Source organism: Pimephales promelas, chromosome 16 (assembly GCF_988280905.1).
Source record: "Pimephales promelas chromosome 16, fPimPro1.hap1.1, whole genome shotgun sequence".
NCBI lineage: Eukaryota > Metazoa > Chordata > Actinopteri > Cypriniformes > Leuciscidae > Pimephales > Pimephales promelas.
In genome coordinates, this window is record NC_142784.1 from 33,204,968 (window position 1) to 33,232,829 (window position 27,862).

The window sequence follows — 27,862 nt, forward strand, 5'->3', positions numbered from 1 at the left end:
TATAATATAATAATTAGCAGTAAAGAGGAAGAGATGATCGCTCGCAGCTGCAGCAATGATAGAAAATGACACACTCGACGGCTCTCATGACGTCCTGTCTCTCTGTCCTGTTTGCAGTTCTGCCATAAACGCGGTGTCCTGGTCTCCGTCGGGAGCGTACGTGGCCAGCGTGGAGAAAGGCAGCAAGGCCGTGCTTTGGTCTGACATGTGATCAGCGATTGGTTGAAATGGACTGTAAACACACACAGAGAGAGAGAGAGAGAGTGAGCCCACTCTCATGTCCCACTGGCCTCTTGAACTACCTTTCCCACAATGCCATGTGTCTGGGTGTGTTGCCTGCCTGTACGATCGGGCAGCACCGCACACGTAATTATACATGGATATATTTATATCGGCTTTCCTGTACTGTCTCGCACACACACTAGATGTGGGACAATGAAGATTATGCAAATGACTCGTTGTCCTACACGACTCTTACTGCTTATTTTAACACGGCTTTAAATTAGTGTGTGTGTGTTTGAGTGCGTTTACTGTTGGGAGATTATGCTTTGCCTTATACAGATACAGGTCATTAAGATGTGTGTGTGTGTGTGTGTGTTGGAGTGCTGGAAATCCTGCAGCTCCCCTTTATAAACTGGAATATCGAACAGCAACCCAATTTTCTTTAGGATGAATCTTACAAAGAAATGCCTCACATTTTGCTTAAAGAACATGCAGGATTTATGATTTTGAGATTTTTTTTTTTTTTTACTTTTAAGCACATTTAACCCCCATGCACTTAAAAAAATGCCGTCATGAACGAGAACTGAGTTCTCCTACTGTAATGCAGTAAGGATTTTGACGTCGTCCGCAAAGGGCTTTTATTTATTACAATCTGCATAAACTGAAGCCAGAACACGTGCTTTTATTATGTAATTATATTATAATAAATATTATATAATAAATATATATTATAATTGCCATTTTTCCCACATCATCACCCACAGAAATTATAATTTTTTTTAGATTACACTAATTCATTTTGGGGCACAAATGTGTTTGAATTAAAAAAAAAATGTGCACGTTTAAAGTAATAAAAATCTTAATTTTCTCAATGCAAAATGTAGTAATTTTGACGTTTTTTTTTTTGTGATGGCATCTGATTATGTTGATGCTCTGATTATTGGTCAGATTCAAAATTCAAGAAGTATTTCCCACAATTCCCTCCTATAACTCAAAATATATAGACTCATTTTATTTGACACTACTGAAAATGAGGCTGTGTCACATCGCGTATTATTTGGTCCAATCACAGCGCTCGCTATCATAAGCCCCTCCCCTCGGGTCCTGGATGATGTGTGTGTGTGTGTGGTGAACGTGTGATGTAGGGCTGTCAAACGATTAATTGCGATTAATCGCATCCAAAATAAAAGTTTGTGTTTACATAATATATGTGGGTGCACTGTATACTTATTGTATATATATAAATACACACACATGAATGTATATTTAAGAAAAAAATATAAAAGCATGTGTGTGTTTTTATATATATATATATATATATATATATAAAATAATTATATATTATGTAAACACAAACTTTTATTTTGGATGCGATTAATCGACTGACAGCCCTAGTGTGATGTATGCAGTGACTCTGAATGTGTGTTTTAGTGAAGAAAACTATGCTATGTTGATCTTTATTTTTAATTTAATTTTTATTTACGATGCACACGAGCTCATATCCTCCGAGCATGATGTCTGTTTCAAATACTGTAACTCTGCTCAGCTGTTTCTGCGAAGGAAAACAAGTGCACTTGTTATGTTCCCTGACGCCAGGTGACATTTGCACTTACCGTAGCTAAAAACAAACAAATGACTGTAATGCTCCTTCACCCTCCATGTCTAACACTATAACTGATGTGTCTGTGGTCACATTAGCTCGATTTAAAACACTCGCGTCCCCGACGCTCAACACTGGAGTCTAAGGTGCCAAACAAGTGTACTTGGTTTCAGATTGTGAGTGGAGGGGACAACACACTTCATGGATGACTTGTGGGTGTGGCTAGCATTTAGCCCCACCCCCTCAGATAATTTATGGGTGTGGCTTGTGTTTAGCACACGTTTTTGGGTGTGGCTGAGAGTGGGCACTATTGTATCGCTCAACGGACTGTGGAAGGTAATTGTCGCTAATGTATATGAGGTCTCTGTATATGTCTGCTTAATGTTTGCACACCATAAAATGTGTGAGACGTTACTTGCATTTGTCTGTCTTTTTCCTTGAATTTAAAAACTGGAACATCATGTCGATTAGAGTGGCTAATTGATTTATCTTTATAGTGTCTGGAAAGCGTTTTAAACGTGCCCTCGCATAGTCCATACATGCAAAACAAGCTATACAGGTGAAACTGAAAAAATGTGAATATCATGGAAAAGTTCATTTGTTTCAGTAGGCTAATTCAACTTAAAAGGTAAAACTAATATACTCATTACTTGCAAAGTGAGATATTTCACGCCTTTGTTATAATTTTGATGATTATGGATTATAGCTTATGAAAACCTTTTCACAATATTCGAATTTGTTTTTTCATAATCATCAAAATTATAAAATTTCACCTGTAGCCTATTTTCTTAATGGTATCATTTTTGTGAGATTTGTCCATAAACGGATGGTAAGTGCGTTTCCATTACAGATTTGCGCAAAACTTTTGCGCTTTTTTTTTATAAATGTAGATTAAAAAACGATGCCGATTCCAGCGACTTTGGAGAGACTCCACCAAAAATGACGAAACTCAATATGGTTTTGTTCCAACACAGCCTCATGAATGTGCGCATCTATACCAAGATTGTCATTGTTTTTTTCGGTTCGAAGGAGCCCGGTCTCCAACGGATCCGTTGATTTTTCGGCGAGATATTTACGATTTTCTCCCGAGGTCGTGGCGCCATTTCAGAGCGCGGCCGACGGTTTTCGGTTAATATCTCCGCAAATACTCCACCAAAAATGACGAAACGCATATGGTTTTGTTCAGTTCGAAGAGACGGTTCGAAGAAGCCCGGTCTCCGACGGATCCATTGATTTTTCATCGAGATAGTTGCGATATTTTCCCGAGCTCGTGGCGCCATTTCAGAGAGCGGCCGACGGTTTTCGGCTAATGTATCTGCGAATACTCCATCAAAAATGACGAAACGTATATGGTTTATTCAGTTCGGTGAGACGGTTCGAATGAGCCCCGTGTCCCCCGGATACATTGAGTTTTCGCTCAGATATTTTCGTTTTTCGCTTCCGGGGGGGCTTTAGGGGCCTGTATCTCGGGCCCACGAGGCTGGGGGTGGTCTCTTTCGAAAGGTCTTGGTCCGTTCTCAGTTCGAAGATACGGTTCGAAGGAGCCTGATCTCCGACGGATCCGTTGATTTTTTTTTTTTTTTTTTTTTTCGCCGAGATATTTGTATAAGTTCTCACCAAACTACATGGAGTATTAACCTAACCCAACTAATCGGGTACGGAAATTGAATTATTGAATATTAACCTAACCCAACTAATCGGGTACGGAAATTGAATTATCGAATGTAAAATAATTTTTTTAAAATCATTTTTATTTTCTATATAGTCGAAACTCCCCAACAAAATCACCCAAATCATTCTGTAATGATGCATTCTTTCCGAGCCATAGAGCTTATTTAAGTTATCATCTGAAAATTCCTGTATTTTTTTAACATACAATATTGGCGGAAAAGCAAAATTTATTAATGTCAGTTTTTTTGTTAATATTGCTCAGCCCCCTTTAGTTAAAAAAAAAGTATTTCTCAGATATCCCTACTATAGTTAGGTGTGTGTGTGTGTGTGTGTGTGTGTGTGTGTGTGTGTGTGTGTGTGTGTGTGTGTGTGTGTGTGAATGGTGAGTTTGTCTGGCATTTCTCAGACCCTGACAGCCGCTCAGAGTGTGTGTACGTGAGACGCGCGCGATAAGAGGGTCTTTTCTCTGTGTTTAATCCATGCGCTGACATCAGCACTGACACTCAGACTGCTGACACTGACTATCACAGATTGGTTTATCAGCCCAGCGCTCAGTCTCTCTTTCTCTCTCTCTCTCTCTCTCTCTCTCTGTCTGTCTGTGTGTGTGTGTTGGTCTCCAACCCACTACAACACCTCTCTCTCTCTCTCTCTAAATAGCAACAAACATGAAATGGAACGTTCCAGTCCTGTCTTCTGATTGGTCGTTCCAGTGTTGCATTAACTATTAACCTCAGGATGTGTGAGTGTGAGTGTGTGTGACACTAACTGACACTATTAGATCCCAATCAGTCGGATTCAGAAAATAATGTTCCTAAATGTCTTCTGAAAGCATACTGTAACACACAGTCAAATTAATATTCAGAACTTCAACATTTCTCCCTTTATCACAGTTTATTCGCTATAGTTTAGAAAATGGTAGTAAAATATGACGAACTCAGAGTTATTAAATCAGTGGATATTTGACTGGTTTTGTCCGTCCTTCTGTTAGACTCTCACAGATGAATTATGTTGAATATCTGTCGGCTGTTAAATTAGATAATACCAGTTTAGCTCAATCAATCACCAAGCAATGCTTCATGTTGTTCAGTGTGTGTGTAAAAAGAGCATCAGCAATTACAGAAAACATGATCAGCTCAAAGTGGCCGAATCATTTTTGGTCCCAAATGTTTATAGATATTACTGGTAGTCACTCGATGAAGAATTATGGGGATAATATGTCCGTTGCTCTCCTCACTGCATACAATAGTAAATGAATATCAAAAATGATATCTGGTGTCTGAATAATTTTTGGTTTGACTGTATCGCTCATTATTAGTTAATGAATGAACTAATGGGACCTTATTTGTTAAAGCGTTTCCTTGTGATTGTCACGGGTGTGATATAACAATGATTTCAGAGTGATACACATTTGAGCGGATTAGTTTACGTCTTCATTACTTCTGCACGATAATCTCGCAGACGGTAAACAACTGAGCCGTGGCTGACCAATGGCTAGGTGGTGGGTGGAGTCACAGGTTACAAATACTGGCCCTGAACATCACTGCACACACACACTTTACCTGGACACACAACAGCATCTGCATCTGAACACACAGGTGAGTGTTATGGATGGAGGGATGATGGATGGATGGATGGATGAAGAGATGGAGGGATGGATAGAGAGATGGAGGAATTGATGGATTATGGAGGGGTGGGTGGATGAAGAGATGGGGGTATGGGTGGATGGATGGAGGCATGGGTAGAGAGATGGAGGAATTGATGGATTATGGAGGGGTGGGTGGATGAAGAGATGGGGGTATGGGTGGATGGATGAAGAGATGGGGGTATGGGTGGATGGATGGAGGGATGGATAGAGATGGAGGAATTGATGGATTATGGAGGGGTAAGTGGATGAAGAGATGGAGGGATGGCTGGAGGGGTGGATGGATGAAGAGATGGGGGTATGGGTGGATGGATGAAGAGATGGAGGGATGGATAGAGAGATGGAGTGATGGATTTATGGATGGGTGGATGAAGAGATGGGTGGGTGGATGGATGATGGAGGGATGGGTGATCAAGAGATGGATGGATGACGAACAGATGGATGGATGATGAAGAGATGGGTGGATGATGGAGGAATGGGTGATGATGAAACGGATAAATGAAGGAGGGATGGGTGATGAAGAGATGGATGGATGATGGAGGAATGGGTGATGATGAAACGGATAAATAAAGGAGGGATGGGTGATGAAGAGATGGATGGATGATGGAGGAATGGGTGATGATGAAACGGATAAATGAAGGAGGGATGGGTGATGAAGAGATGGATGGATGATGGAGGAATGGGTGATGATGAAACGGATAAATAAAGGAGGGATGGGTGATGAAGAGATGGATGGATGATGGGTGATGAAGAGATGGATGGATGATGGGTGATGAAGAGATGGATGGATGATGGAGGAATGGGTGATGATGAAACGGATAAATGAAGGAGGGATGGGTGATGAAGAGATGGATGGATGATGGAGGAATGGGTGATGATGAAACGGATAAATAAAGGAGGGATGGGTGATGAAGAGATGGATGGATGATGGGTGATGAAGAGATGGATGGATGATGGAGGAATGGGTGATGACGAAACGGATAGATGAAGGAGGAATGGGTGATGAAGAGATGGATGGATGGATGGCTGGATAGATCAATGGGCGATGAGATGGATGGATAATGGAATGGGCGATGACGAGATAGATGATGGAGGGATGGGTGATGAAGAGATGGATGGATGGATGGATGGATGGATAGGTCAATGGGTGATGAGATGGATGGATGATTGAATGGGCGATGACGAGATGGATGATGGAGCGATGGGTGATGAAGAGATGGATGATGGAGGGATATAGAATGATTGGTATAGATGGACAGAGATGGATAGAATGATAGATAGATTTAATAGATAGAACAATAATTATATACAGTCAAACCAAAAATGATTCAGAGACCAGCAATAATTTAGGATTTTTTTACTAGTACGTTAACCTGTGAGAGTCTAACAGAAAGACGGACAATAGTTAATAACTCTGAGTTCACAGTTTACAACCATTTTCTAAACGATAGTGAATAAACTGTGATAAATGCTGAATAAATCCTGGTTTGACTGTATATATATAATGGTAAATAGAACAGTAAATGGAGATGGATATTTAATAAAGTGAGTCTTCTGTCAGAATATTTGTGTCAATATTCCACACTAGACATATCACACAAGTTGTTTTTGTTTTATATTTTGTCTTCAGTGTCATCATGTAAATAGGATCATGGTTTGCCATTCAGTCACACAAACAAACAAACGTTTCAATGTGTGTGTGTGTGTGTGTGTGTGTGTGTGTGTGTGTGTGTGTTAATTGAGGTTTAGGTTACACTAGATTAGTGCTGTGAGTCATCAGCTCAGAGCTGAAACTGCTGATGAGGTGTGTGTGTGTATGAGTGAGTGAATAATTGTGTAAGTGAGTGAATACGATTACTATTTAGAAAATAGTTGCTGGTAATGAATATTAATATTAAGTTTTGATTGATCATCATTGTTTCTGTTTCTGCTTTAGGAGACAGAATGAGTCCCAAACACGTCGTCTACAAGAAACTCTCCAGAGACAAATCTGTGAGTCCCTCGCCATCTTTATAGTCCAGTTTAGTGTCTTTATGCTGTTTCGTGTAGTTGTGTGTGTGTGTTGTTAGCGTCACGTAATGTTTGTGTGTTAGTGCTGACCGGAAAACCTTTGTGTGATGTCATAGGTTGGCGTTTACATGGGAAAACGGGATTTCGTGGATCACTGCGACTTTGTTGATCCTGTTGGTGAGTTCAGCAGCCAATCACGGCTCACATGCAAATCAGTGCAAAATCTGATGATACAAATGCCATGGGGAACAGGATATGATGTCACGCTCTGTTTTGACAGCAGAAGCCCTCTGACCCAAAACACTTTATTTACATTCTTTATATATAATGCATTATTACTGTATTGTACTGTCTCACAGTTATTATACATTATGTTACACCATTAGAAAGTGTAATGCATCAAAACACATGACAAACAATTTCAGATTTAATAAGGAATTCGCAAATATTATACAGATTTATTAAAATATATAGTGCATTAAAATGTGCATTATGAATACCTTTATAATGCATGATAAAGGCTGTAAGTGAAGAGCAGAATTATTATAGTTACGAAAAATAAAACCAAAACCATAAAAACTTTTGTATTTTCAGAATGAAATAAACTTTAAATGAAATAAAATATATTTTAAAAAGTTATTTTATTCAAGCCTAATTTGCCTGTTTTCATTTAGTTTAATCTGATGTACTAAAATAGCTAAAATTGAAAACCATATATTCATTTTGTTTCTGTAATTTGTATTCTTTTAAAAAAAAGATAATTGTATATAATTTTTATTTTGAATTCATTTTATAAATCATTATATATATATATATATATATATATATATATATATATATGAAGAGTTCAGATGCAAAAGCCTCTAAGTGCCATTTGAAATTTTCTTCTAAAATGATCATTTTTATCAAGCTTGTATATTTAAGTTCAGTAATTTCACTTAAATGGCAATGAAGATTACCTATTAATTGTCATTTAAGTGAAATTACTGAACTTAAATATACAAGCTTGATAAAAATGGTCATTTTAGAAGAAAATTTCAAATGGCATTTAGAGGCTTTTGCATCTGAACTCTTCATATATATATATAAACTTTAAAACTTTAACCAAAATTTTTAATGAAAAATTAAATGTAGAGTCATCTGAGTGACAGTAAGATAACCCTGATGGAGAGTAACGTGTAGAGCTGACTCTCTCTCTCTCTCTGTGTGTGTGTGTGTGTGTGTGTGTGTGTCAGACGGTGTTGTGCTGATCGACCCAGAGCAGACGAAAGGAAAGAAAGGTGAGAGACACATTCACAGACAGATGGCAGTGCTGAGCTGTGTGTGTGTGTGTGTGTGTGTGTGTTGAGCCTATGAAACATTTGTAGATTAATGAATCTGTTTGTGTGTTGAGCTTGTGTGTGTGTGTTGTCAGTGCTGAGCTGTGTGTGTGTGTGTGTTGAGCCTATGAAACATTTGTAGATTAATGAATGTATGTGTGTGTTGAGCTTATGAAACACATGTAGATAAATTAATGTGTGTGTGTGTGTGTGTGTGTGTGTGTGTGTGTTGAGCCTATGAAACACATGTCGATTAATGAATGTGTGTGTTGTTGAGCTTATGAAACATATGTAGATATGAATGTGTGTGTGTGTATGTGTGTGTGATGAGCTTATGAAACACATGTAAATAAATGAATGTGTGTGTCGATTGATGAATCTGCCGTGTGTGTGTGTGTTCATCTCCTCTAGTCTACGTCATGCTGTCCTGTACGTTCCGCTACGGTCGGGACGATATGGACGTCATGGGAATAGCGTTCCGCAGGGATATTTTCCTGTGCACACGGCAGGTCTATCCTCCTCTCCAGGACAAGGAGCGCAGCGTACACACTAAAGTGCAAGAGAAGATCCTGCGCAAGCTCGGAGACAATGCGTATCCCTTCTTCTTTGAGGTTAGAGTCCTTTCTGAACGCTTTTCTTCATGGATGCAAACAGCACAAGAAGTCGGACGTAAACGTTTGCTTCAAATTGTCCCTGTTATGCTGTTTAAAAGGTTCCTAATGTTGTTTTGGCCTCACCTGTAATACGTTTACATGGATCACGGTCATCAAAACACTTTAATTTTCTCCTGATATCCCCTGCAGCATCAGCTCTTTTCTCTCAGTGTCTGAAACGCTTCGTTTGCAGATTCAGTCTCTCTAAGCCCCGCCTCTCTGAGAGCTGCTCTGTTGTGATTGGTCAGAAACAGCCAATCAAGACCACATGTTGGCTTTATTCTAATTAATAGTGACAAACCTATGTATTTTCAGAAGGAAGAGAGACAACTCATTTCAGTTTTGAGAGAGAACTAAATTTATCTGCACTTTTACATATAGATCTAAAAAAGTACATGAAAGATCATATCTGAAAAAGCAGAATAGCGGCGGTTTGTGTGGGTGAATATGTTGTGATTTGTGATTGCATGTCCTCTCTCTCAGTTTCCAGATAACCTGCCGTGTTCTGTAGGTCTGCTCTCCACAGACCCAGGAAAGGTGAAACATCATAACCACAAACATTCTGTGTTTTCAAACTTTTGTAGTTTTTATTTATATTTTTAATTGGTTTTTATTTTTAAATTTTGGTTAAAGTTTTATTCATTTGTATTATTTATATATATATATATATATATATATATATATATATATATATAAAATATTTCAGTTTTAGGTTTAGTCATTTTAGTTCATCAAGTTGCACTAAATGAAAATGGGAAATGTTTTTTTATATTTATTTTATTTAAAGAAAAGTGACATAATTCTGATGTTTAGAATGTTTTTTTTTTTAATACAGATCCCAATTCTCCCATGATTCTGCATAGACAACTAATTGTAATTTACTAGAGGCTTTGACAAAATGTTTAATTTATTAGAATTTTTTACCATATTCATTATTATTTTTTTAATCGGTTGAATGAATGATTCAATGACTCACTTACTCATAGACTTCACACGTTTCATTGCTGGATCAATCAGTGTTTTTGAACGAATCTCTTGAGTGAATCATTCAAAGACAAATATGTTTTTAACAGTCACTTGACGCCACCTACTGGTGTAACAATGTAATGACGCAAGGAATAAGATTGCTTGAGTGTTTGAATCGAGATCACGATCTTTTAACCATTAATCGTGCAGCAAGAAATTAATCATTTTTTATGGTTTTAGTTTGTTTAACTAATCATGCTTTGAAATGTATTTGTCTAATTAATTGGAGTAAGAGTTGTGTGTGTTTGTGCAGCGCTGTGCAGTGGAGTTTGAGGTGAAGGCGTTCTGTGCAGAAAATCAAGATGAAAAAGCCCAAAAGAGGTGAGAAAAGTCACAAACGCAAAAACCTAACCAATACAAGACAGTAGCACCTCAATGCAGTACATGAGATCCACGGGGAGGAGTCGGATCAAGATCCAAGGGGTGGAGATGGGTAGGATTAGGGTTGGGTTTAGGTATCAGGGGGTGGAGTTGGGAAGGTTTAGGTGTATGTAAGGTGGGAGGAGTTGGATCTGGATCCGACTCCTCCCCGTGGATTTCATGTTCTGCAGTGAGAACCATCTCATACAAGACATCTCAAGGCCAAGAGTGAGGCTCACTATTTCAAAGCATTGAAATAAAAAAAAAAAGCAAAATAGTAGCCAATCAGAAGCCTTGTAGATATTGTGTTGCTTAGTGGTTGAGGAAATTATAATTTTTAATAGATTGTTGTCTTGTCTTAGAGGGTCTTGAGGGTCCTGAGAGCAAAACCACAAGATCAAGACTCCAACTCTTTGCTCTATAAACACATCTCTCTCTCTCTCTCTCTCTCTCTCTCTCTCTCTCTCTCTCTATTTCTCTCTCTCTCTGCAGGAGTACGGTCCGGTTGGCCATCAGAAAGATCCAGTATGCTCCAGATAAAGGTGGCGCAGCCCCGACGGCCGAGACCACCTGTGAATTTGCGATGTCTGATAAACCGCTGCATATGCGTGTCAGTCTGGAGAAAGAGGTGAGAAAGAGGTGCAACCATGAACATATACAGTCAAGAGGTGCAGCCATAAACACATACAGTCAAGAGGTGCAACCATGAACATATACAGTCAAGAGGTGCAACCATAAACACATACAGTCAAGAGGTGCAACCATAAACATATACAGTCAAGAGGTGCAACCATAAACACATACAGTCAAGAGGTGCAACCATAAACATATACAGTCAAGAGGTGCAACCATAAACATATACAGTCAAGAGGTGCAACCATGAACATATACAGTCAAGAGGTGCAACCATGAACATATACAGTCAAGAGGTGCATCCATAAACATATACAGAGGTGCAACCATGAACATATACAGTCAAGAGGTGCAACCATGAACATATACAGTCAAGAGGTGCAACCATGAACATATACAGTAAAGAGGTGCAACCATGTACATATACAGTCAAGAGGTGCAACCATAAACATATACAGTCAAGAGGTGCAACCATGAACATATACAGTCAAGAGGTGCAACCATGAACATATACAGTCAAGAGGTGCATCCATAAACATATACAGGTGCAACCATAAACATATACAGTCAAGAGGTGCAACCATGAACATATACAGTCAAGAGGTGCGACCATAAACATATACAGTCAAGAGGTGCGACCATCCACATATACAGAAGTGCAACCATGAACATATACAGTCAAGAGGTGCAACCATAAACATATACAGCCAAGAGGTGCAACCATAAACATTTAAATTTAAATCTGCGATTGTACATTACAGATTTACTACCATGGAGAGACGATCAACATCAGCGTGGAGATCGACAACAGTTCCAGCAGAAATGTGAAGGATGTGTCAGTCTCAGGTACGTAAACACAGTGCTCACTTTAAACTGGGGTAAACGTGTGTGTTCAGTGTGTTAAAGTGTGTGTTTCCTGTTTCTCCGTATCACAGTGGAGCAGGTCACGAGTGTGGTGCTTTACTCCAATGACAAATACATCAGTCCTGTGGCCTATGATGAGACCATGTGAGTACAAACACACTGTTATTACAATCAGTGATGTCACAGTAATGTCACATGCTCTTATGAGATAATACAACAAATGTCACCTTTATGATGTCACTGTCAGAATATATAATCTTTATTATGTCACTGTCAGAATGGAGCCTTTATGATGTCACTTTTAGAATGGAATCTTTATGTCGCTGTCAGATTGAAATCATTATGATGTCACTGTGAGATTTAAATCTTTGATATCACTGTCAAAAAAGGAATCTTTATGATGTCACTGTCAGAATGGAATCTTTATAATGTCACTGTCAGATTGAAGTCTTTAGGATGTCACTGTCAGAATGAAGTCTTTATGATGTCACTGTCAGAGTGAAATCTTTATGATGTCACTGTCAGATTGAAGTCTTTATGATGTCACCGTCAGAGTGGAATCTTTATGATGTCACTGTCAGAATGAAGTCTTTATGATGTCACTGTCAGAGTGAAATCTTTATGATGTCACTGTCAGATTGAAGTCTTTATGATGTCACTGTCAGATTGAAGTCTTTATGATGTCACTGTCAGATTGAAGTCTTTATGATGTCACCGTCAGAGTGGAATCTTTATGATGTCACTGTCAGATAGAGGTCTTTCTGATGTCACTGTGAGAGTGTTACATTAATGTCTCATTATTTTGTTACATGTGTCTTGTGTTTGTGATGCAACCGTACACAGCCTCTGTTCTGCAGATGTACTGTCACTGTAAGAAGATGACACTGTTGTGTTATACAGGGACTCTGTGCCCGCTGGTACCAGTCTGAAGAAGGTGTACAGTCTCTGTCCTCTACTGGCCAGTAACCGTGAGAGACATGGAATCGCTCTGGATGGAAAACTGAAGCACGAGGACACTAACCTGGCCTCCTCTAGCGTGTGAGTGTGGATCATCCGCCATCTATACGTGGATAATCTGAACGTTTCAGCCCTGATGTTTCTTTATCTCACTGTTCTCCTCAGCGTAAAGGATGAGGTCCTGAAGGAGATTCTGGGCATGTTGGTGGCCTATAGGGTGGTGGTGAAGTGTAATGCAGCGGGGTGAGTGAACACCAGTTTCGGCTCATATCTGTGTGTTGAGGAAAGGCTTTGCTAATGACTTCATTTCTGTGTATTTTACTTACAGCGTCATTGGATCCACGTGAGTTTGGATTGGTGTAGAATTTTCTCAACTTTCAGAGTGTGTTAGTGTGTAAGGTGCAATCGTGTGTGTTTCAGTGAGGTTGCTGTGGAGGTTCCCTTCAAACTCATGCATCCCAAACCTGATCCAGGTGAGCTGATCACATACATATATTTATATTCATATATCATATAAAATCATATATATATCATGCAAAAATGTAATAATAACCTATGCCATCCCATATTAAGTGCACAAATTGTACCTGTTTCTTACCCATTTAGTTTATGCATGACTGACAACTATACATCACAAGTTTGTTTATGCTAAAACAGTGTAATTTAAATGCATGCTCATTTTTGTGTGCATGTCAAAAGCAAATGTTTTTGTGTGATTTTTACAGCCATTAATCACAGAAAACGATTGCAAAATATCCATCGGTTCCTAAAAACGGTCGTACTAGCAAATTCCACTTGCATGAACTACATCAGTAATGAATATTAGAACAGAAATTATATATGAGTTTTGTTTGTACAAACTGAGGAAGGACTACATTATGTGTCAACTATCCTCTGAGGTAATAAACAGCTTGATGATGCATAAGTGATCATAAACATAAACCAAACTACACACAACTCACGACGGTATAGAGTCTGATGTGAGCATTAATGATGCAGTACTCTGATATGCATAAATCTTTCTAGCACATATATATTGGGTAAAATGAATTTGAATGGGATTAGAAGCCATATTCAGAAATGTTATCAATTTAAGTGCATCAGATCAGAGCGAATGTGGAACTGAATTGAGCTGTATGTTGATGATGATGATGGAAATTTTGAAGTGAAAATAGCATTATCTTTTAAAACATGATCCAATGATCTTTATTTACAATGTTCATTAATCAAAAATCATTTCATAACTGAGCTGAATTGTACGGAGGCGTATTGGATTCACTTGAAGAAAAAAAATCTACTCTGTTTTTCTGAATTAATGAGTTAATTTTTCATGAGAAAAAAAAAATTGCTCTGTTTTTCTGAATAAATGACTTAATTTTTCATGAGAAAAAAATTTTTTCTCTGTTTTTCTGAATTAATGAGTTAATTTTTCATGAGAAAATTTTTTTTTGCTCTGTTTTTCTGAATTAACGAGTTAATTTTTCATGAGAAATTTTTTTTGCTCTGTTTTTCTGAATTAATGAGTTAATTTTTCATGAGAAAAAAGTTTTTCTCTGTTTTTCTGAATTAATGAGTTAATTTTTAGTGAGAAAAATGTTTTTGCTCTGTTTTTTCTGAATTAACTCGTTAATTCAGAAAAACAGAGCAAAAAAAAAATTTCTCATGAAAAATTAACTCATTAATTCAGAAAAACAGAGCAAATTTTTTTTCTCATGAAAAATTAACTCGTTAATTCAGAAAAACAGAGTAGATTTTTTTTTCTTCAAGTGAATGCAATACGCCTCCGTAGAATTGAAACAACACTGAACATAAAACATAGAACTGGTTTCAAAACTTTTATGTTGCATAAAGCGCTGTATATGATGATAACTGACTGTTGTCTGCTTTGTTTCCTCGCGGTTCTCGTCCTCCTAAAGAGAGGTAAGCATGTCACTATGTTTCCCAATGCAATAGTCCATTATCAGGGTGTATATTCAGCAGGGTTGGTGATACCGCTTATGCTAAATGTGCCGTAATATAAAACCCTTTTTACAGAGTCCTCGTGTCTCTGATTCCACGTGTTCGTTGCACATTGTGTGGTGTACACTTCCCAACAACACACACACTCTTGAGATGATAGACGATCCGCGTTGGCTCTGGGAAGGGAAAGCTATATTGCGGATATCAGTGTTCGATCTAAATGCGATCCTGTCTCTTGTGTAGAGCCCCAGTTTAGCATCGTTCTTTGAGTAAATCTGTTGTTACCGTTCAATAGAAACACTTCTATGACATCAAAACAAGGGTGTGTGTGTCGTTGACATAAAACACATTTGTTTTCTGATGTAGTGCTCCTCTTCATACTCTCATCTTTTACGTTGATTGAGTTTCTTGTGCCTCTTTGTGTGATTTTAACGCTTGTGTGTGTGTGTGTGTGTTCAGTGAAGACACAACTGACCTGGTGTTCGAGGAGTTTAAACGCTCTTATCTGAAAGGAATCATCGGCGAGGATGACGAATCTCCGGCTGAGCCTTGAGAGCCTTCTCCACGGACGACACGTGTTTTATGCTGGCAGAATCGTGCATATAAAGCATTAGTGGATGCATGTTGAGATTTTGTAGGGTTTCAATGCGAGAACTTATAAGCCAAGAACAACAAACTGGCCAAATTATCATAAATGACTCTGCTAGTAATTATATACACTCTTAAATGAAAAGGTTCTATATGGAGTTATTCATATATAGAAACTTTCCATCATGGGATAATTTTATGAATTTACTTTTAACTAAACAGCTCATAAAAATACGTTATAACTAGAAAGAAAAGACATTTCGAACGTTTTTGGCATAAAGAATTGAGAACCATTTTTTAAGAGTGTATCTTTTAGTTAAATTAATTACACTTCTAGTGTATCTTTTAAATGACTCACAGTTGCTTAACATTTGCATTTTGATGTGTAAGATGTTTTTGAACCATAAAATCAAGTTTGTTTCAACTCGGTTTAAAACCTTCTTACTAAAAATACAGTACATCATTTGTTCTTATTTGTCACAAATTGATGTATTACATAGCAAATAATTTTGCAGTGAACATTTTAAAGAGGTAAATTCTGTTGTTATTTGCTCTGTAAATGCTTTGAGCTAAAATAAAACTATTTGTGAAGGTAAACAGCGACATGGTCTATACCCCAAAAGAGCAAAAGACGTATTGAATCCATCATTACAGAACTGTTAATGAAGCCCTAGGTAATCATGTGGTAAAGACTTAAGCCACAAGTTCACACACAAATGTACTAATTCACTCTCAGAAAAAAAAGGTCAGAAGCTGTACACTGGGGCTGTAGCTTTTCAAAAGGTACACTTTTGTACCCAAAGGCTGCATATTGGTACCTTAGTGGTACATATTAGCACCTAAAATGTACATAGTAGTACCTAAAATGTACATATTACCACCTAAAATGTACATATCAACACTTAAAATGTACATATTAGCACCTAAAATGTACATATTAGCACCTGAAATGTACATATTAACACCTTAAATGTACATTAGCACCTAAAATGTATTAGCACCAAAAATGTATAATTAGCACCTAAAATGTACATAGCACCTGAAATGTACATATTTGCACCTGAAATGTACATATTAGTACCTAAAATTGACAAAACTTTACCTTTTGAAAAGGTAGTGTATTGTGTTGAACTGCTGAACTTTAATGCATACATAGAGTACCGAAGTTACAACGTCACTCTGTAGGCCAAAACGCGGAAGTGAGTTAGCAGCATTTTTGCACTCCCGGTTCGCTCGCTCTAAAAGCCTATGGGATTTTTGAATGGATTTTTGCTAAATCGCTTGAAATAAGGTCTGTGGTGAACAAAACCTCTAAATATCTTCACGTTTTGAACTATAGAACACACAGTTATAACCTGCTTGTGGTTTTTAAACTTTATTGTGTCTGTGTTTTTTAAAATCTTTATATAGGCTTCAAAATGTGTACATTTTGGATTAACTTGTAAAGATTATCTTGATAGACAAAACGTGTACGGGTCACAACTCTTTGTTAAACACAGATCTTATTTTTTGCGATTTTCCAAAAGTCTATGGGGAAAAATGCATTGCTTTTCAACCGAGAGAACCCATATGCGCCGCTAGCTTCCGAGTTGTCCTACAAAGTGACATCATCACTTCGACACTCTATTGGCAGCAGTCGATGAATAAAACTGATCAATCAAATTCAAATGTGCTGTTTTGCACAATTGTTGCATGTCCAAATGCTAATTTGAATGTTGTTTTTAACTTAGCATGTTAAAGCTTAGTTTAGCTTAACATGCTAAAGTCAGGTCTGAGTTGCTGACTAGTGTCCCAAATCAGTCACTTATGTAGACAGTTGAAGCAAGGCTGAACACTACATTTTGTACCTTTTTTTCTCTTGTGAATGTGCAAGATTTCCTATTCATTAAATGCTATAGGTAAATAAGTAGAAGAATGGCAATGTATTTGCACTACAAACCACCGTGTTTCAGATTATATAAATTGAACTAGGCTCCATTTAAACATTGTCACGCCAAATAGGAAGGTTTCAAGGTTTAAACTTAAGGTTTAAACTTTTAAACTATTCCAACTTGTAGATTTTAAATCAAGATTGAATGATTTGTCTGAATCTTAGTGGTCCGAAAAACCTAGTTTTTGTTGAGGAAACCAAGGCGAGGCTAACTTGGCCTGCAAATATACATCATCCCATGCAGCACTCTGTTGTATTTCAAAATGGCTAAATTAGATATTTTAATAAAAATATTCTTAAACAGGTCATGGATAGAAGTAAAAAAAAAACACAAAAAGTCAGATTATAGAATAGTTTCAAATTTATTGGAAATATAAGGGTAATCAATACACAGAGCATTGAGCATGAACACCATTGTTGTTGATTTTCATGTTGTGTGTCATAATGTGTCATGGTGGTTGCTAAAATTCACAGCGCCCCGGACAACATTTTTATGGATAGGCCCCCGCCCCAATGTTTAAAAGCAACACTGTAAGAGGTTCCCCATCATATTGTTGTGTGTCTGAATAATCCAAACTCAAAAGATATAAGCCCCACATAAACAGTCTCTCTCTAATAGGCGTTTAACACTTTTATTGTGTAAGACAACACCTCTCTTCTCTCAGATTACCTATTCTGAGACACGCAAACCATCCCAGCTTTCCTGTTCTCATTCCCACTTTTGCTCTTATCCTCAGTGTGTGTCCTTTGAATAGCTGATGATATAACAGCTGATTGGTGCGTTCCTGCTCATTTTACATTCTTTACAAACATCTGTGTCAGGGGAGCAACCTCCCGACTGATCTACACGGAAGGTACAATACAATACACTGTAAATAAACACCGATCACATCCACCTAGACTAATTCATGAGAAAGAGAAGGCTCTTCTTTCAGCCAAAGGTTCACTTCTACAAACAAACTACATTGAGTGGTTTTAAAATAGAAACTATGTGTAATGTAGAATATTATAGAAATACTTATAGGGTTAGGTGGAAGACTGGATCATTTTAGAGGTTTGTTAGAGGACAAAATCATTTGGTTAAGAGTTTAGGGTGTAGGGGTTAGGGGTTTAGTTAGAAGTTTGGGGGAAATTTTAGAATGTTGGGTGTAGGTCAATTCCACATAACTTCATTTTTTCCAATTCTGCATGTAGTTTAGTTGCTCAATTTTAAAGCAATGGGATTCCTCACTTTTTTAAAGTTAAGTCAACTAATCATTTTTATAGTGTAGAAGTTTGAGTGAAAGTTAGAATGTTGGGTGTGGGTTTAGAATGTTGGGTTTGGGTTTAGAATGTTGGGTTTAGGTTTAGAATGTTGTGTTTAGGTTTAGAATGTTGGGTTTAGGTTTAAAATGTTGGGTGTACAAAAAAAAAAAAAATGGGCCAAGCCAAAAAATGGTGTTTTAATGGTCTTATCCCTTTTAATTCCAAATCACTGGTCAGGAAATTAGCAATCCCACAAATACTAAAGATAAAGTAACTTAGCAGAGAATAACCTTCCCCAACGTTCATACAGCTTTTTGCAGATAGAAGAGGAGTCAATGGCTTCAAACAGTTCGTGAAAAATGTCTCTCCGTTGATTTGAGTTTAATGTGACACCAAATATTCACTTTAGGGTTCAAAATTTGGACTCTGACCAAAGATTAAAACATGAGCTTGATGGACCACTTAGTTGGTCGCCTTTGCAATTTGAGCAGGAGCATTGTTTTGTTAAAAAAATAACATCTGATCATTAAAAAAAATTTTAATTTGTTGGAAGCAAAAAATTCTGCAATATTCTTCTGTACTCCAAACCATTAAATGACTTTTCACAGTGAAACAGCAGCTAAAATGTCACTCTTCCTGCATGCTTCACTGTGATATTTCTCAGTATCTCTTCGGAGCATCACCATGCAACTCTTTCATTGTGATTCATGATTCCACACACAATTTCTCATATTCTTTGATGACAGCATTGGCAAGTAGTGCATTTGCTTAAATTTGGCTGATTTCTTAACCAAATTTGTGGTTACGACAATTAAAAGCTTAGTGTTTAAGCATTTTGGGCTTGGTCAATTTTAGTTTGAGTGAAAGTTTAGAAGGTTTAGGTTCGTAGTTAGAAATTTGGGTTTAGAATGTTGGGTGTAGTTAGAAGTTTGGGTTTAGAATGTTGAGTATTAGAAGTTTGGGTTTAGAATGTTGGGTGTAGTTAGAAGTTTGGGTTTAGAATGTTGAGTATTAGAAGTTTGGGTTTAGAATGTTGGGCGTAGTTAGAAGTTTGGGTTTAGAATGTTGAGTATTAGAAGTTTGGGTTTAGAATGTTGGGTGTAGTTAGAAGTTTGGGTTTAGAATGTTGGGTGTAGTTAGAAGTTTGGGTTTAGAATGTTGAGTATTAGAAGTTTGGGTTTAGAATGTTGGGTGTAGTTAGAAGTTTGGGTTTAGAATGTTGGGTGTAGTTAGAAGTTTGGGTTTAGAATGTTGAGTATTAGAAGTTTGGGTTTAGAATGTTGGGTGTAGTTAAAAGTTTGGGTTTAGAATGTTGGGTGTAGTTAGAAGTTTGGGTTTAGAATGTTGGGTGTAGTTAGAAGTTTGGGTTTAGAATGTTGAGTATTAGAAGTTTGGGTTTAGAATGTTGGGTGTAGTTAGAAGTTTGGGTTTAGAATGTTGGGTGTAGTTAGAAGTTTGGGTTTAGAATGTTGGGTGTAGTTAGAAGTTTGGGTTTAGAATGTTGGGTGTAGTTAGAAGTTTGGGTTTAGAATGTTGGGTGTAGTTAGAAGTTTGGGTTTAGAATGTTGGGTGCAGGTCTAGGGAGTAGATAAATGTTTGGGTTTAGAATTGTGTGTGTAGGTTTAGGAGTGTAGTTAGAAGTTTGCTGGAAAGATTACAATTCTGGCTGTAGGTTGATAGGTCTAGCGAAGTTAAAAGTTTTGGTAAAAGTTAAGAATGTTGGGTGTAGGGTTCAGGTTCAAGGAGTAGATACATTTTTCAGTTTAGATTGTTGGGTGTAGGTTTTACATTTTGGGTTACAGTTTTGAGGGTGTAGAGTAGACTAAGAATTTAGGGTGTAAGTCTACTCTAGGCCATGAGTTGCTGACCCTGCTCCTGGAGGGATGCCTTCCTGCAGACTTTAGTTCCAACCCTGCTGTAACACACCTGCATGCTACCTGAGCACCTCGATTAGCTGCTTCAGGTACATTTAATTCGGGTTGAGCTAAACTCTGCAGAATAGCAGCCCTCCAGGAGCAAGGTTATTTACCCCTGGTCTAAGCTGTAGATAAAAATTTGGGTGCTGGTTTAGAAAGTGGGGGTTGTTAAAGAGTTTAAGGAGTAGGTTAAGAGCGAAGGGTACAGATGTAGGGCTTTATGGAGTTCCCCATGCGATATCTGTCTCGGGGAACACTTTCGGGATGGTAAAATCTCTTCCAAACATGTCATCACATCTGTCTGGGTACAACAGAAACCCGGTAAATGTGCTGGTGGCCTCGGTACCGGTGAACATGCCGTTAGTGGTGCTGTCTTTCACCTGCACCCACACCCAGTCACCCTGATTCAGACTCAGCACCACCTGCTGAGAGGCGATGTTCATTTCAACTGGCGTAGTTGTCCTCACCACGGCTTCAAAGTTGTGGAAGATGCCGACCTTGAGCATACGGGTGGACACTTGCAGATTGTAGCTAAACACATAGGTTCCGTTGACAGGGGCGGTGTAGACACCATTGTCAGGGTTGTAGTGCTGGTTTATGTTGTAGATGGGGCGTCTGAAAGGCACTGGGCGGTTCGGTAGAGGATTGGAGGCGAGTAAAGCGGCAGAGAAAGCAGATTGCACGGCAGGTGAGCAAGGTCCAGGCATGCCTATCATTCCCATATCTCCCTGATTACCTTTAGGTCCTGTGGTTCCATTCGGACCCTGTGGCCCTGTCAAACCCAATTCCCCTTTATCACCCTTATCACCCTTTTGACCCTGAGCTCCTGGAGCACCATTACTACAATTGCACAAACCCTGTAGGCCTTGGTCACCCTTTTGCCCTGATTCACCTGGAATGCCAGGCACGCCTGGCACACCTGTATCGCCCTTCAGTCCTTTGGGACCGGGGTTTCCAGCCAGTCCAGGTAACCCACGTGCACCTGCAGGGCCGGGAAGACCCGGTGCACCATCTGCTCCTGGTATGGGCTCACAGGTTGCCGGGCATTGACCATCGTCTCCCTTTGGACCCTGTTCTCCTGTGGGACCATCCAGACCACGGTCACCCTTGTCACCTGGGAAGTGCGTATGCAAACATGGTCACCAGGGCCCGTGAAAGACATTGTGTGAATGTTTATACAATAGTCTTACTGACCTTTCATCCCCCTGTCTCCTTTTGGTCCTGTTAACCCAGTGGGACCAGTGTCACCTTTATCTCCAATATCACCTTTTTCACCTGTGACGGTTAACACAGTTAATTTAAATTAACACCAGTGTTGGATAATAACAAGCGATCCAATGGTCTCAATGATCTTCTTCAGCTTATGATGCTTTTAGGAAATGCATCAAAGATTAATCCACCTTCTTTTTAACATGAGAGCGGATGCAGACATTCTTAACTTGAATATGAAAGGCTTCCAGTGTCATCCAGGAATTTTTGCTGCTTGCAAACTGGTATATTTCTAATCTCTAACCCTTCCCAACATTTAAACCTAAACTTTTAACTTCACTCAACATTCTAAACCCAAACTTTTAACGAAACTCAACATTGTAAACCCAAACTTTTAACTTCACTCAACATTCTAAACCCAAACTTTTAACTTCACTCAACATTATAAACCCAAACTTTTAACTACATCCAACATTCTAAACCAAAACTTCTAACTACACTTCTAAACCTACACCCAACATTCTAAACCCAAACTTCTAACTACACTTCTAAACCTACACCCAACATTCTAAACCTAAACTTCTAACTACACTTCTAAACCTACACCCAACATTCTAAACCTAAACTTCTAACTACACTTCTAAACCTACACCCAACATTCTAAACCCAAACTTCTAACTACACTTCTAAACCTACACCCAACATTCTAAACCTAAACTTCTAACTACACTCCTAAACCTACACCCAACATTCTAAACCTAAACTTCTAACTACACCCAAAATTTTAAACCCAAACTTTTAACTACACTCAACATTCTAAACCCAAACTTTTAACTTCACTCAACATTCTAAACCCAAACTTCTAACTACACTTCTAAACCTACACCCAACATTCTAAACCCAAACTTCTAACTACACCCACAATTTTAAACCCAAACTTCTAACTACACTTCTAAACCTACACCCAACATTCTAAACCTAAACTTCTAACTACACCCAAAATTTTAAACCCAAACTTTTAACTACACTCAACATTCTAAACCCAAACTTTTAACTTCACTCAACATTCTAAACCCAAACTTCTAACTACACTTCTAAACCTACACCAAACATTCTAAACCCAAACTTCTAACTACACTTCTAAACCTACACCCAACATTCTAAACCTAAACTTCTAACTACACTTCTAAACCTACACCAAACATTCTAAACCCAAACTTCTAACTACACTTCTAAACCTACACCAAACATTCTAAACCCAAACTTCTAACTACACTTCTAAACCTACACCCAACATTCTAAACCCAAACTTCTAACTACACCCAAAATTTTAAACCCAAACTTTTAACTACACTCAACATTCTAAACCCAAACTTTTAACTTCACTCAATATTGTAAACCCAAACTTTTAACTAAACTCAACATTCTAAACCCAAACTTTTAACTTCACTCAACATTGTAAACCCAAACTTTTAACTTCACTCAATATTGTAAACCCAAACTTTTAACTAAACTCAACATTCTAAACCCAAACTTTTAACTTCACTCAACATTGTAAACCCAAACTTTTAACTTCACTCAACATTCTAAACCCAAACTTTTAACTTCACTCAACATTCTAAACCCAAACTTTTAACTTCACTCAATATTGTAAACCCAAACTTTTAACTAAACTCAACATTCTAAACCCAAACTTTTAACTAAACTCAACATTCTAAACCCAAACTTTTAACTTCACTCAACATTCTAAACCAAAACTTTTAACTACACCCAACATTCTAAACCAAAACTTCTAACTTCACTCCTAAACCTACACCCAACATTCTAAACCTAAACTTCTAACTACACTCCTAAACCTACACCCAAAATTCTAAACCCAAACTTCTAACTACACCCAAAATTTTAAACCCAAACTTTTAACTTCACTCAACATTATAAACCCAAACTTTTAACTACACTTTAGGAGTGTAGTTAAAAGTTTGGGTTTATAATGTAATGTACCTACACCCAACATTCTAAACCTAAACTTCTAACTACACTCCTAAACCTACACCCAACATTCTAAACCTAAACTTCTAACTACACTCCTAAACCTACACCCAACATTCTAAACCTAAACTTCTAACTACACTCCTAAACCTACACCCAACATTCTAAACCTAAACTTCTAACTACACTCCTAAACCTACACCCAACATTCTAAACCCAAACTTCTAACTACTACACCCAAAATTTTAAACCCAAACTTTTAACTACACTCAACATTGTAAACCCAAACTTTTAACTTCACTCAACATTCTAAACCCAAACTTCTAACTTCACTCAACATTCTAAACCCAAACTTTTAACTTAACCCAACATTGTAAACCCAAACTTTTAACTTCACTCAACATTCTAAACCCAAACTTTTAACTACACCCAAAATTATAACCCCAAACTTCTAACTACACTCAACATTGTAAACCCAAACTTCTAACTACACCCAACATTCTAAACTCAAACTTCTAACTACACCCAACATTCTAAACCCAAACTTTTAACTACATTCAACATTCTAAACCCAAACTTTTAACTTCACTCAACTTTATAAACCCAAACTTCGAACTACACCCAACATTCTAAACCCAAACTTTTAACTTCACTCAACTTTATAAACCCAAACTTCGAACTACACCCAACATTCTAAACCCAAACTTCTAACTACACCCAACATTCTAAACCCAAACTTTTAACTTCACTCAACTTTATAAACCCAAACTTCGAACTACACCCAACATTCTAAACCCAAACTTTTAACTTCACTCAACTTTATAAACCCAAACTTCGAACTACACCCAACATTCTAAACCCAAACTTTTAACTTCACTCAACTTTATAAACCCAAACTTCGAACTACACCCAACATTCTAAACCCAAACTTCTAACTACACCCAACATTCTAAACCCAAACTTTTAACTACATTCAACATTCTAAACCCAAACTTTTAACTACATTCAACATTCTAAACCCAAACTTCTAACTACACTCAACATTCTAAACCCAAACTTTTAACTTCACTCAACTTTATAAACCCAAACTTCTAACTACACCCAACATTCTAAACCCAAACTTTTAACTACACTCCTAAACCTACACCCAACATTCAAAACCTAAAGATCTATCTTCTCCCAAGACCTACATCCAACACAAGAATTTGTTTTTTTGGGAATTAACTGCTAGTTTAAATGTGTAACTAAGTGAATTAGCTTCCCCATCACTGATGCACACACATTTATACTGAAGTCCAATGCATATTACGAGTCTCACCCTTTAAGCCAGGGCGTCCTGTGAATCCTGGACGGCCGGGAAGCCCAGTGAGCCCTCTTGGACCTGCACTACCAGGAGCTCCTGTGAGTAGCAGATACGGTTAGTAAAACCTTTGACGAAATTAAACCATCAGAGAAAATACAATGGAGTTTAACTCGGTGTTTGTACCGTTCAATCCACGGTCGCCTCTGTCTCCTTTCTGGCCTCTGTTTCCGGAGCAAGCGGAGCAAATGCAGTACCAGGGCACTTGGTCCGCCGTGGGGGGAACTGGAGCATCCAGAATCATCTGACAATAAGATAAATCAGGCTCCGGTGCTCCTGATGAGAATGGTGACACCATTGAGGCGTTGTCAGGCTGTAATCCTAACAGCGTAGCACGGAAGTCGGGAATAAAAGCACACTGTCCGAAAGACAGACAAACCAACACCCCAACAATACTCCTCGTGTCCTGTAGACAAAAATATAGAGTTTAATCTAAATCTCTTAAAAGACTCCAGTGGTTGGAACACTCTTAAAGATTAAGGTTCTTTATTGGCATTGAAGGTTCCATGAAGAACCTTTCCGTTCCAAAAAAGATTTTTTAAACGTTCTTTTGGAACTTTTCTACACTCTAAAAAAGTGATCAGTTGACTTAACTTAAAGAAATTGAGTAAATCCGTTGCCTTAAAATTATTAAGTAAATAAACGTCACGCTTAATCGAAAAAAAAAATTAAATAATGTGGAATTTTCAAGTTCACATAACTTTTTCACATAAAGTTTATTTACTTAATAATTTTAAGGCAACGGGTTAATTTACTCTACAAATTTTAACTACACAATAAAAATACACTGATGGGCAAAAAAAAATGGACCAACCCCAATATGGTTAAACACACAAAAAAATCACTTTATAAGTGAACTTGACACTTTTAGTGAAGTGTGTTCTGTTTGGTTCAGCAAACCAGCAAAATCAAAGGATTATTGCATGAAAAAGACACTAGCATTGTGAGTAACTATTTCACTCTCATCATTAAACAGCAATCACCAGACAGACAGACAGACAGATTGATCACCCACCATGTTCCAGTGATGAAGCATCATGCTCTTCCTCAGTGTGTGAAAAAATCTCTGATGTCCAATCGACTTATCATCTTATATACCCGCACCTGTGCGAGTGTGTTTGTGTTTTCGGCCACTGGGAGTTGGATTTTTTTCTCTCTCTCTCCATTCTCTGCGACCTCATTAGGCCCAGATTATCATGAGTAATAATAATACATAGGAGAAAGCCATTGTGTGCGTGACACAGCAGTGATAGCAGGCGCGGCTCCGCCAGGACCGTAACAGGAGAGAGTCAATGCCTCTCTGGAGATGCTTAATATTACAGGGAAGCATGGGAACACAGCAGTCCTCTGACACGATCCAGGTCACACTCACACACATATACACACACTCACTCTTTCTGTAAGAAAACGCCACAATATTATCTTGAATATCTTGTCACATATCTTTATGGCATTGAAGAGTGTCCCATATAATGCAACAGTGCATTTGTTATTTTAAACTTTTATTTTGACAGCTGTAGCGTCACATTGTAGTGATAGCTGCGCCATTCATTTCATGCAGTTTTTTTGACAGTCATTTTTCCTAGATTAATGAGCAGAAACAAGATTCAGTCAGTTGTGTTCCTGGAAAGGTGTAACACCGCGGATCTGTGCCGCTTTAAACATTTAGAGCATCTCGACCAAAATACAAACAGACAAAAAAAGTAATGTGTAGCTTAATTTTTGTAATAATAATAATAATAACAATAATAATAATAATAGTAATAATAATAATAATAGTGTTTTTATGTATTTTATTTATTTACTTTTGTATTTTTTTGTGCTATTTTTATGTTATTAAAAGTACATTTCATTTTAATCTATTTTTAATTTATTTTATTATTTTGTTTTTAAATGTATTGTGCCTTTCCCCAAGGTAAACCCCAAGGCCACTTTACAATGGAATAGAAACACCAATTTGTTAATTGTCTATTTTGTTATAGCTGTTTATGTTTTACAGATGTTATTTATTTACAGAATAGTTTTTTAAAGACCAAAAAATAGCTAGGCCACACCCCTTTCTGGTTTATGCGTATAATGTGAACATTATGCAATGTTAAGTCATGTTGCTATTTTTTTTTGTAACTGTGTACTTCAGCGTTTGTGAATTTAAATACAAAAGTGATTTAGTTAGTTTTTACCAAATGAAGGACAAATCTATTTTCAGAGCTCTATAAGGAGAATAAGTCTATGTTGCACAAGTGAAATGCACAACATAATAGAAAGAGCTGCTTAATTTAAGGGGTAACACTTTATTTTACAGTGTTCTTGTTACATATGTTACATGTTTATCATAGTAATTACATGCAACTAACCCTCAACCAAACCCTAACCCTATATAGCCTAATATTAAGTAGCACTTTAACAAAATAAAGTGTAACCATTTATGGTTGTGGATCGGCAGAGGTGTGTTTTCTGTTTCTTGAAAATATATATATTTAAATCAATGTGAATTCCCCAATTAGTTAATACGGCAAACATGCATTAAACATACTTTTTAATCAGATTCTCTACTAAACTATCGTCTTCCGTAGAGCTGCTTTTAAAGTTGAACACTGACGCCGTTATTGAACTGAACTGAATCAACATAAAACTGAATATGATATCGTTAAAACGTTAACTAAAAATCACAAACATTTCTGCGCTGTAAAAAATATTTTCAAGATTTGT

At 37.6% G+C, this 27,862-nt stretch overlaps 3 protein-coding genes across 6 annotated transcripts in view; 2 read left to right on the forward strand and 1 right to left on the reverse strand.

Annotated features, from left to right (window-relative positions):
* atg16l1 (autophagy related 16 like 1) overlaps positions 1-2,236 on the forward strand; it is a 28,860-nt gene extending 26,624 nt beyond the window's left edge. For all 4 annotated transcript variants that reach the window (XM_089121547.1, XM_089121548.1, XM_089121550.1 and 1 more), the window contains one exon: positions 118-2,236. In XM_089121547.1, the coding sequence (XP_088977673.1) occupies positions 118-211 (94 nt within the window). In that variant the 3' untranslated portion in view covers positions 212-2,236. The remainder of the gene's footprint in view (positions 1-117) is intronic.
* A 2,821-nt stretch (positions 2,237-5,057) lies between these two features.
* On the forward strand, positions 5,058-16,090 carry sagb (S-antigen; retina and pineal gland (arrestin) b). Its single transcript, XM_089121551.1, has 16 exons — positions 5,058-5,088; positions 7,072-7,127; positions 7,262-7,322; positions 8,381-8,425; positions 8,876-9,075; positions 9,601-9,654; positions 10,397-10,464; positions 10,996-11,131; positions 11,898-11,982; positions 12,072-12,144; positions 12,901-13,038; positions 13,123-13,200; positions 13,286-13,300; positions 13,378-13,430; positions 14,874-14,877; positions 15,376-16,090. Exons 2-16 carry the CDS (start codon positions 7,080-7,082, stop codon positions 15,467-15,469), a joined length of 1,152 nt encoding a protein of 383 aa, XP_088977677.1. The 5' UTR covers positions 5,058-5,088; positions 7,072-7,079; the 3' UTR covers positions 15,470-16,090.
* A 4,723-nt stretch (positions 16,091-20,813) lies between these two features.
* Positions 20,814-26,192, reverse strand: LOC120470675 (uncharacterized). The gene is made up of 5 exons (XM_039660251.2): positions 26,169-26,192; positions 25,280-25,559; positions 25,112-25,192; positions 21,790-21,870; positions 20,814-21,709 (listed from the first exon to the last, which is right to left on the reverse strand). The coding sequence occupies exons 1-5, from the start codon at positions 26,190-26,192 to the stop codon at positions 20,814-20,816; spliced, it is 1,362 nt and encodes a 453-aa protein (XP_039516185.2).
* Positions 26,193-27,862: the final 1,670 nt, after the last annotated feature.